The sequence below is a fragment of the Uranotaenia lowii genome, chromosome 1 (assembly GCF_029784155.1).
Source record: "Uranotaenia lowii strain MFRU-FL chromosome 1, ASM2978415v1, whole genome shotgun sequence".
Taxonomy (NCBI): Eukaryota; Metazoa; Arthropoda; class Insecta; order Diptera; family Culicidae; genus Uranotaenia; species Uranotaenia lowii.
Genome location: NC_073691.1, coordinates 94256599 through 94268598, shown reverse-complemented (window position 1 = coordinate 94268598; position 12000 = coordinate 94256599). Strand labels below are relative to the sequence as shown.

Genomic DNA, 12000 nt, shown 5'->3' with positions numbered 1-12000 from the left:
TGGCCCAGCTTCAGGAATCTGAATAGTTATTCGGAATTTATATTCATTTTGATCCAAAATTCAGATTCATCAGATTATGTAACATGGTTCATGGTTGCCAGCGCACCGGAAAAACTGGGAATACTAGGAAAATTTCGAATTTCATTGCGTTTCCCGGAAACCGTAAAAACCGGGAATTTCAGCACATCACCGGAAAAATTCTCATGTTTGGATTTTTTCCACGGAATAACAAAAATTTTATTAAATTAATTTTTAAATGTTATAGAAGTTTTCAACTGATTTGATTTAGATATACCTACCCCATTATCACTATACGGAAGAATGACAGATTGCTGCTAAATTCTATAAGAAAAAAAACACTTATTTCCAAAAACAACACACAAATGTTTAAAATTTAATGATGAAATAATAATCGACAAAACCTCTGTTTTAAAAAATCTCACATATTTTCCTCTAAATTTCTCGAATACCTTGCGGCCACTTTTCCTTCACATCTCAGCTATTTAGTGTATGCATTTTTCGACAGTTTCATAGTTATTGCGGATAAGAGAGTGACACAACCCAAAATAATGCAAATAATCTTACAAATGACATTTCCGAAAAAAAATCACTAAGCTTTCACCGGAATTTCCTGCTGTTGTCGTCCTTGCCGTCGACTGCCGTCCTCCTTATCCATATTTGCTCGCCAGTCCAGCTTTCACAAATAACACACGACGTATTACAGGACACGACACTTAACGTTCTTACAAACGGAAAAAAAGAATTCAAAATTACCTTTTTTGTCGACCGGTTTCGGGCTCGATGTTGCCCATCTACAGGACGATGTCCGACTGATCACGCGAAGAAATTACTGGCAGGATCGTACTACGAGTGTCATAGCATTCGTCGAAGGATGGTTCCTTTTTAAATTTTTCTTTTGGTGAAGGTGAAAAGCGGCGACATAATTGGTGGGTCATCTTCATTCATTAACGGTTTCTCTGAAGTGCTAATGAACATCGACTCCAATGCGTTCAAATGTGAGGCTTTTCTTACACATTTCTTATAGGTCACTTTTTCCAGTTAATGGAGTGACCCATTTCCGTTGCGTGGGTGGCTACGCTAGATTCATTGGCCCTGTTGTTGTCTACAGCGTTTCTGTGTTCTTTAAGTCGAACTTTAAATTTACGACGAGTTTGGCCAATGTAAACAGCTGAGCAACTCTCACAGGGAATTTCATAAATTCCGGATCTCTCATCTTGCGGGATCTTATCCTTCAAGGAGACCAACCGATCCTTAAGGGTGTTGCCGCTCTTGTATGCTGTATGTTTTCAGACCATGTTGAGAAAGGATTTTTGTTATCCCATTAGTTAGTTTAGGGTGGAACGGCAGGCTAACTCTATAGGGCTCTTCTTTCTCTGGCCTAAAGGTGGTGGAATCACTTCGGTACTTTTTTCTGGCATGTTTCCGGAGAATTTTGAGGACCAATTCGTTGTCAAAACCGTTCAAAAACCCCGCCTCAAGGATTTTATGCTTTTCCTCTTCAAATTCTGCCTTTTCCATTGGGATATTGTACAGGCGGTGCGCCATAGAATGGAAAGCGGCTTGTTTTTGCGCACCAAAGTGGTTGGAATCGGCTGTTATGTATCGGTCGGTTGAGGTTGGTTTCCGATATATTCCGAATTTTATGGTGTTGTCCTCTTTCCTTGAGATTAACAGGTCAAGGAAAGGGAGTTTTCCATCGATTTCTTTCTGTTCGAGCCAAACTCGAAGAATTGGCAACGTCGCATTGCGCCACCAACGAAAAAAGTCATCACCGATTACCGCCTGCTACTTTTGTGTGTTGTTTGTCCATTCAAGGACATGCATTCATATATGTACATAAAAAACGCCGGTAAACGCCGGCCGGCGTACAACAACAATTGCATACTGTTGCTTCAGCCAGCGAACAGTGGACATTTCCATTGCGCACACAGATGTTTGTGTGCGTGTGAATGAATCAATCATTCAAGCAAATGGCATGTTTGCCAATCCATTCAGATCCATTCCATCCGTCGACAAATCAAGACGTCGATTTGAAGTTTAGCAAGTGTTCCTCCTTTCCAGAAGTTCCTGCTGAGTTAAGTTCCTCCTTCCAAGTTTCCAAGTTAAGTTAAGTTAAGTTTTCCTTCCTCCTTTAAGTAATGTTTCCTCCTGCTAAGTTAAGTAAATGTAAAAAGTGTAAATAAAACTGTAAATAGAGAACAATTTAGTGCCTTGTTATAAGTGGAAATTCCCTCCCGTTAACATCCGGTAAATTGTGTCTTCGGACTTTCGAACGGTCCCCAAATTCGAGCAAAATACAGTCCACGGCTCTTTCACTTTCTCTACAGTAAATTTTATCGAACTGTGTTTGGAGTTTAGAAGCTCTAAAGTCTGCGTGAGATAACGCTCCTTTACCGAGGCAAGGATGTCATCGACGTAGCGCCACCAGACACGTGGGAAAAGTCTTTCTCTTTTCTCCAAATCTGCTTCCAAGTCGCTCATAAAAACTTCAGCCAAAAGTGGGGATAATTTGGGATAACAAAAATCCTTTCTCAACATGGTCTGAAAACAGCATACAAGAGCGGCAACACCCTTAAGGATCGGTTGGTCTCCTTGAAGGATAAGATCCCGCAAGATGAGAGATCCGGAATTTATGAAATTCCCTGTGAGAGTTGCTCAGCTGTTTACATTGGCCAAACTCGTCGTAAATTTAAAGTTCGACTTAAAGAACACAGAAACGCTGTAGACAACAACAGGGCCAATGAATCTAGCGTAGCCACCCACGCAACGGAAATGGGTCACTCCATTAACTGGAAAAAGTGACCTATAAGAAATGTGTAAGAAAAGCCTCACATTTGAACGCATTGAAGTCGATGTTCATTAGCACTTCAGAGAAACCGTTAATGAATGAAGATGACCCACCAATTATGTCGCCGCTTTTCACCTTCACCAAAAGAAAAAATTTAAAAAGGAACCATCCTTCGACGAATACTATGACACTCGTAGTACGATCCTGCCAGTAATTTCTTCGCGTGATCAGTCGGACATCGTCCTATAGATGGGCAACATCGAGCCCGAAACCGGTCGACAAAAAAGGTAATTTTGAATTCTTTTTTTCCGTTTGTAAGAACGTTAAGTGTCGTGTCCTGTAATATGTCGTGTGTTAATTGTGTAGTAAAGTTCTTACGTTGGCACAAAACCGCTTGAAAATGAGTCCAGCTTTTCCTGCCACAAATCACTAAAATACTTTCAACTTGGTACGATTTAACAATTCTTCTTGTTCCTTGTAAATTCAACATCCATTAATTTATCAAAATTCTCATGCAATTTATAGTGTTTTCGTTTATTAGCAGTGGCAACCTAGTTATCCACGAGTTTTGCCCTAACTGCTGTTTTTGTGTTCGTTTATTAATTCAGAAGTCCACTAAAATTGCCCGAGGTTTGAACCTCTAGCAGGCGGTTGCAACCCGTAGAAGTTGTCAGTGTTGGGGGTAAGCATAAGGTTGACTGTAGCAACCATATATTAGCATCGTCCCGGGTGACGATTCTGTTTGTTTATTCAGAGAAAGTTTTGCCCCGCGCCAGTGGAGAAAAACGAAAACGGCATTAATGATGATGAAAAAAAAAACCGAAATCAACGCTAGCAACGAGATGACAAAACACGCGCCCGCACCTGGGCAAGGCCTACTCAGAATTCATAATGAAATTATAATCGGCAAAACTTTACACAAAACGCAAAATACTAAGGGGTCCATTCAAATATTACGTAACGCGACTTTTGTTTATTTTAGACTCCCCTCCTACCCCATGTAAAACATTCGCTACAAATGGTCAACCTCCCCCTCCTAACACGTGACACATGGTGGTTTTGTACACAGGAGAAAAGTCGGGGAAATGAAAATATAATCTAAATTCTAGACAACAGTTAAAATTTAAATTTCGTTACTACCTCATTCAATGCCGTGCAAGCGAAGAAAGAGGGAGTTTGGCGCGAAAATTTTACTATGTAAATATGTCTTCAATATCTTTGCGTGTGGTATTCGTCAAATCCGTATTGCTGTACGGGTGTGAAACTTGGTGCACATATGCGGTGACGACGCGAAAACTGCAAGTTTTTGTGAATCGCTGCCTGCGGAACATCATCCGCGCTTGGTGGCCTGGCAACTGGATCTCAAACGTTGAACTTCATCGCCGGTGTCATCAGAAGGCGCTAGAAATCGAGATTCGGGAACGTAAGTGGAGATGGATTGGGCACACGCTGCGAAAAGATGAAAACGAGATTTGCAGAGAGGCGCTAGATTGGAATCCAGAAGGCCATCGAAGAAGAGGCAGGCCCAGAAATTCGTGGCGGCGAAGCCTAGCCGCTGAAATCCGAACTGTCGACGAGAATCTTGACTGGGACCAGGTGAAGACGCTGGCCCCGGATCGCCAGCAGTGGAGATCTTTTATCTCAGCCCTATGCGTCGGTCAATCGGCGCCGAACCCTTAGGTAGGTAGGTAGGTAGGTGGTATTCTTTTACAGCACTGTTTCTATTTCAGCCTTATGTGACAGAAATATTGCTATTTGTGCATCACAGCATGCGAAAATAAAACACGTGTTGTAAAAAAAACTTGATGGCCTCAGATCTTGAAAATGTTTTTACATGGTAAAGTTTTCAAAATGTGCTGAAAGTGTCAAAATCTTAGAGCTTGTGTTGTAGAGTTCACTTGTGTTGGGAAAAAGTGGTAGAAATGTTGTCACTTTTGGCACAATTAGCTAATTTTGCCATGCAAAAACATGTTCAAGATCTTTGGCCTTCAAGTTTTTTAACAACACGTGTTGTAGTTTCGCATGCTGTGATGCAAAAATAGCAATAATAATAACACATACGGCTGAAATAGAAACAGTGTTGTAAAAAAACAACGCCCAAAGATCTTGAAAACATTTTAGATTTCTAGCTTTTGATGACACCGGCGATGTAGTTCCTCATTCGAGATCCAGTTGCCAGGCCACCAAGCGCGGATGATATTCCGCAGGCAGCGGTTTACAAATACTTGCACCAAGTTTCACACCCGTACAGCAATACGGATTTGACGTTTGAGTTGAAGATTCGGATTTTCATTCGTAGAGAAGATGTTTCGGAGACTCGCAAACGCAAATCGGGCTTTTCTGATCCGGGTTTCGATGTCTTTCTTTGTACCATCATCAGGCGTTATCTGGCTACCAAGATACTGGAAGCACTCCGCTGTCTCAACCTGTTGTCCAGCTACCACGAAATTGGAACGATTTTCTGTGTTGATTTCCATCGACTTGGTCTTTCCGACCTGCTGCCTTGGAGCTTTCGGTGAGGTCGTCGAGTTTGCTCTGCATATCCGGTTGTGTTTGGGCGAGCAAAACAATACCGTCAGCCAGGTCAAGGTCGTTCAGTTGCTCCATTGTTGAAGGATTCCACGGCAATCCTCGGTTCGGTGCACAGTCAATCGATTCAGTGAGAATCTCATCCATTACGATTAGAAAAAAGTATGATTTTAAAATTTAAATGATTTTAAATAAATAACTTTTAATATAAAAGAACTTAACCCGAATAATTAGTATCAAATATTTTTTTACTATTCTTATGTATGCATTTAAAAAAATGTGATGGGAAATTTTTTTCCACAAACACTGCACACCATCCCCCCTCCTTATTTGAACAATCTAGTGAAGTTTCAAAAAATAGGCCTATCAAAAAATGAGGCTTTTAACTTTTAGCCTTGTCTTTTTAACAACCTATATTTGACTTAACTGTACTATTTGTCTAGGGAAAATGAGAACAAAATTTCTGGTATTATAACGCCTTTATTCGGGAAAATAATACCATTTTTTTACAAATCATTCTAGAAAAAAAGAAACTATAATGATGCCTAGTTTTTCAATGACTGAGAAATCAGCTCTAAATAATGCGTGCACTACGCTGGTAATGACTTAATTGTTATTTGTTTTTAGTTAAATTTAAATTCAAACACCTTAATAAACTTGATGAAAATTTGATACCAAATCATGCTAAGATCATTTTCTAACTTTTCTAATTTGAATACAATTTTAATGATTCAGCTGTTATAGTAAAATCAACACTTTTGTTTTGTTTCGATTATAGTCGTTTTAACATCATTATGTCATTCGCGACTTATATCAACGATGCAGTTGGCGAATAGTCATTGAAAAACTTATCCGATACAGCTGTGATCGATGTTTACTTTTAGGCTCAAACTCACGGACATCGGCTCAGGAAGCAACTGATTTGCCAACTGAGCTATATACATATACATCGAGGTCCTGATTGTTGGAGCCAATTTTTGCGTTGAAGTTTCCTAAGTGTATTTCAAGGTCACGCTTCGGAATTTTCTCAACCACGCAGTTCAGTTGACTTTAAAACTGCTCTTTCTCCTGCAAATCGACAACGTCAGTTGGCGCATAACACTGGTCACTGGACCATTGTAAGGTTTCTAACCCGTGTTCTGAATCTGGCTACGAATATTCTTTCGTTTATCGGTTCCCATCTAATGAGGGCCGCATGGGCCTGCGGGCTTAACAGGAAACCAACTCCTTGTTCCCGAATAGCGTGTTCTCCTCGTATGCCAGAGTAAAGCAGGACTCGCCCGGACGTCTTGTGTCCTCCAGTTTTGGCCGATGTACTACACACAGTCTCAATATCTATTTTCAATATCTATTCTTGTCTTGTTGGGCAAGGGTTAACGCGTGCTGGCCACCTTCTCAGTCTGCATGCGACCAAAGCATCCACCGGGGTTGGGTACCCAATCCAATCCCGTCCCAATCCCGCTAAGGTTACTCGCATCCCAGCCGACATCACGTTGAGACAGGAGTTAGCAGGATGATTTGTTCTACATAGTCTTAATCAATGTTTGTTTTTTTTGGTACGAGATTTTCATCCTTTGGGATGATTCATCCCTAGTTAACCAATGTTTGGTTTATCGTTTTCCATTTTAAAGCAATATTAGAATCTCTTATAAAAGATTGATTACTGAAGAAAAAAAAAAGTAATCATCCCCTACCCACAATTAATCATATTTCCTATTTTTTTCCTCCGCACAGGGAACCTTCCGTCTGGCATGCGAGCACGTGTTGAAGTCACTTAAAAAAGGGCGTGAAACCCTGCTCACGTTGCTGGAAGCGTTCGTGTACGATCCGCTGGTGGACTGGGCCGTCAGCGAGGATGGCGCTGCGGGTGCTGGCTTTGCCGTGTCCACCTACGGCAATCGGGAGGGTTTCAACAGCGAGCTGCGCCAAGCAAAACGGCAACTGGAACGGGAGGTTAACCGGGATACACTGGCTATACGCTTTTCGGAGATCAAAACCGAGTGGAGCCACAATCGGGACAACATCTACCAACAGCTGCTGTTGATGCAAACGTTCCTGCGGGAGTTGCTCGGAAGTCGAACTGAACTGAGAGATGCCGAACTGCAGCGGGACTCACTTTCGCGCCAGATTCAGATGATTGGCGAAGCCGAATCGTTGGATTCGGCCATCGGAAGCCACCCGTTGAACACTTTGTCTCAACGTTACGGCGTCTACAAGAAGATCGTTGAAGATCAGGAGTCGATAAGAAGAGTTTTGGTTGATAAAGCTTTGGGATGCGACAAAAGGCTGGAAAATTATAAAAACTTCCAGCAAGATCTTACCAATGGGAAACTGCAGGAATACCTGGGTGGTATTAGCGTTTTTGGTGTGGAAAATTTTTCGCAGTCGGAGTTTGAGCAAGTGCAAGATTTCTTGGAGTGTTCAAATCTTCATGAAACATTCGTCAAAGCAAATGGTTTGAGGCGGGAGGTTAATGAGCACGCGTTTCATGCAACTGTTCTGTTGAAGCATGTTATGGACACACTTTGTCATTACGGCGAAATCATCCGGTACTATCCGAACGATTACGAGCAAAACTTTAAGGATTACAAATATACCAGGTGGTGTAAGACGTTACTGGAACAAAATTCGCAGCAAGCGTGCCAGGAGGTTGGTTCATGCATAACTTAATTGTAGCTCCGTTTTAATAAAATTTAATAATTTTTAGGTTCTACGAAGCTATCAGCATTATCTGCATTCCGTCAATCAACAGACTACCGATCAGCAAAAGAACATTGCTTTCTCCTATCAATTGTCGAATTTAATCTCGGAGTGTGGTTTCAAACTGTCAGAGCTAATGGGGTACAGATCCCAGGAACTCAGCGAGACAACCGTGCCCTTAGACCAGGTTTACGAAGATGCACTCTCCGCGATCAACTCTATTGCTTACGGTGGTAATCCGAATCACAATGGACAAGCAACGACTCTGGTTTGTGCAGGTCTCCAGCTATGTTGCACTCTGAGCCAAAACTATCTTCTGATGGAGCAGACTGCTTCCACTGCCGGAGATTCGCTGGTAGAGCTTCAAATAAACAACAACTGGTTCCTGACGGAATTCTATATGGCCGGTGCTCAACTGAACACCATGTCGCAAATTCTATTCGAAAACAAAAGCGTCCACTTCAGCTCAAAAACACCGAATCCGGACATGTTCGACAAAGGCCTCAAGTGTCTCACGCAATGTGTGGCTATCTACGAACATTTACACCACATGAATGAGTTCATTGCTCAGGACTTTCTGACAGACACGATGCGAGGAATCGTTTCCGAGAATCAGTCCATCATCGAGATGATTTCTTCGGTGTCCAATCTTCAGGCAGACATAACACCCCTCGGAGAGCTGCTGAACGAGCTGAACCAGCACATGCAGTGCGTCGTGATGAGTATTCCTTCAGCCCACGGACAGTCGCTGGAGGTCGTGGAGGAGCTGAAACGGAAGGTTTACTCCCTCGGTGAACGGTATCAACTGCAAGCGACAGCAACGGATGGCGCACGTTTGTATTTGAAATTGCACTCCCTTTTTAGTGAACTGTTGAGCAAACATGCCGATATGATGCAGACAATCTACGGCGAGATACTTGACTGCAGTGAGCTGGATGTGGTTGATCATGTTAAAAACTCCAAGGATTTGGCGGTAAGCTTATGGTTCAATTAATTTATTCATGCTTGTAGAAATTGCAAAATCGGATTAAGACTTACATTTAGGTTAAGATAAACATTTAAGAACTGTTTTCGAATCGAATGTCAGATTTCTGAAACAGCTATCAGATCTAGATTTCAGATTAGGTTAAGATTATTGATTGTTCATTGTAGATTTTAGGTGTCAGATTTTATATTTCCAATTTCAATTTTGGATTTAAATTTAGTTTTCCAAATTTAGTTTTAGAATTGAATAACAATTTCTAATAGTTTTTTTTTATTTCAGGTTCTGATTTTCCACCAATCGACGAACAAAGTGCTGGAAGCGATTTTCGTTGTCAAACGTGTTCAGGTGATGATTGAGTTTTTCACATCCTGCCTACAGATGGCCTGCGCCTTCAAGGGCACCGGTTTGGCCACACAGCTAACCGGGAATTCTCTGGTGTGGCCGATTCGAAGGTTCATTGCTGACTTTGTGTATCATTCGATGTTAGGAGTCGGTCCAACAGCCGCAGGGATCGTCATCTGTGGTGCTCTCAAACGTTTTAACTCTCAAGCATTGGCGTTGCAGAATTGTCAGACCAATGAAAAGGGACAAATAATTCTGTCCGATTTGTGCAACAGCCACATGGAGCAGATGGTATCGAATGCCCGTGTAAGCATACTAGAGTTCAACCAAATAAATACTGCCTGTCAACACTTGAGCTTTACGTGGCTGAAAATTATGCGGGTAAAGCTGCTTTCGGATCGCATAATCACCGAACAAACAGTTCTGAATCGGCTACAGACGGTCTACGTCGCCCATAGCTGGTTGCATAAAATATCGAATCAAATAATTCCGGCAGTTGCCAGTGTACCGCAGCAGATTGATTTGAACATCTATAGCAACCAATCTACAGTTCTTTTGCAACTGAAAGGCTTTGTAGATTCAATGAGTTCAGCGAAAAGCACAATCCGTCTTCTATTGGACGAGATAGTGACCAATACGAATGCCATCTTGCATCGCTTGAAGTGGGCAGCTGGTGCAAATCCAGAGCTTGTCATATTGCTCAAATCTTTCGAGCAGAGTTCAATGACGAAACGGGATTCGTTGAATGAACTTATGCTGTACTTAGATGTTACACTTCAACACTGCAACTCGATCCTCGCTCATGACATACCGAACTTGCAAATGCACTGCGAACCTCGCCAGGATGAGGATTTCATAGCTCTGATCGAACGCTATAAAAAAGCGTGCACCAAACTGCAGTCGTGCTCAGCGATGGTGAATCCAACAGAAGTGGCACTTGTTGAGTTGCTTGATCCCGAGGGACAGATTGATCACATATGGTTGAGCAACGTTAAAGCCCTGATCGAAGATATGACCGAACAGGTGCATAACAAAATCGTTCGTACGGAAAAACAAGTACGCAACGCACAGGACAATCTGCACATGAGTGCCCACAAGCTTAGAACGTTTATCAGCACTCACCACGTGTTGGCGTCGGATATCAGAAATTTGCTCAAAATGAGATTGAAGATGGAGTCATCGCCTGCACTGCGCGAATATCTAGTCAACTACAAAGCCTTCCTTGAGAGTATATCTGACCTCCACGCGAATGTTTCGAGCAAAGATTTCACCGATGAAATGGTTCAAAATGCCGTCGAACAGGTTCAGAGCGGCGTTACTAGTGTCCACCGAATATTCGATCAACTTTTTACTTTTGATCACAACACCGAACTTAAATTGGAAGACTTAAACGACCCTGGTGCTGATGGTTCCGATAGGCTTAGTGCGGAGATGATTGATTCTCCATTCAAAAAATACTCTATCGATGGAAAACCAAACAAGGGTATGTTTTCTTCAGTTTTTCTTTGATTAACTTAAATCCAACTAACTTTCCCAATTTCCATTAACAGCACAACAAACACAGAAAGAGCAAAAGCGTAACGCGTATGCCGTTTCCGTGTGGCGCCGTATCCGGATGAAGCTGGAAGGCCGCGATCCGGATCCCAACCGGCGCTGCACCGTCCAGGAGCAGGTGGATTGGATGATCCGCGAAGCCATGGACGCGGACAATCTGGCCGTCTTGTACGAGGGTTGGACCGCTTGGGTATAATTAGAGGAAAGGTAACAAACAAATGGTGGAATCAAAATTCTGGAACGTCAACAGCATTGTCAAATCTGTGCAGTAGTGGGCTGGGAAGTGTACACGGAATCGGAAGCAGATATGAGCAATAGATCTGTTCCGGTCTGTGCAGTACCAGTTCCGCAAAAATAATTCCCATCACGAACAGCGAAAGGGTTGTTCCGGACGACGACGATGATGCCACCAGGGTAGGACACATGGAGTACGGTAGCCTTGGTGGCAGAACTGCAAGCGCCACTCGCAGTTATTGTCGTCCGGTTTGTGACATTTTCTGGCACAAAATGATCGTTCGCCCGTCCGCTCATAATCTCATCCATCAAGCGTTCGTGATTCATTTATAAAAAAAACACACACAAGTTCCCTGTCAGGTCTGTCTTACTTCGAAATCATTGTGTTGAAATGTGAGAAAACCATACTCATATGGTTTTGGGTATCCACATTTGACGATTCAACAAAACAAAAAAATCATCGGTATCATGCATACAGAAATTGACATAAGAAACAAACTTCTAGAAATTACACTAATAAATCAACAGAGAAAAGAGATTTTTTGACTTTTTCAACTTGCTGACACTAGTTTTGGAGAAAATTGTTGACCTAATCTCAACATATCCATTCTTACTATGATCCCTAAATAGACAGCTATTAATGAAGAAGGAGTTATGTTTACTGCACGGCACCAAACTGCACACTAGAGTGTTAGCGAAAATTGTCATGTCTAATTTCAAAACCTGACCAAATGCATTTTGTTGATTGATCCAATAAATTTATCTGAGAAAAATTTCAGCTCAATCGGACTTGATTTATGGATTCCACAAAGCGCTCAATGTTTATATTTTTACCCTAAAAACTTAC

General features: G+C 42.0%; 1 protein-coding gene across 1 annotated transcript in view; it reads left to right on the top strand.

The window, feature by feature from the left end:
- LOC129737638 (serine/threonine-protein kinase Smg1) overlaps nt 1-11691 on the top strand; it is a 69713-nt gene extending 58022 nt beyond the window's left edge. The window contains 4 exon segments of the mRNA XM_055728799.1: nt 7073-7987; nt 8046-9011; nt 9303-10848; nt 10916-11691. Of these exon segments, the coding sequence (XP_055584774.1) occupies nt 7073-7987; nt 8046-9011; nt 9303-10848; nt 10916-11115 (3627 nt within the window). The 3' untranslated portion in view covers nt 11116-11691.
- Nucleotides 11692-12000: the final 309 nt, after the last annotated feature.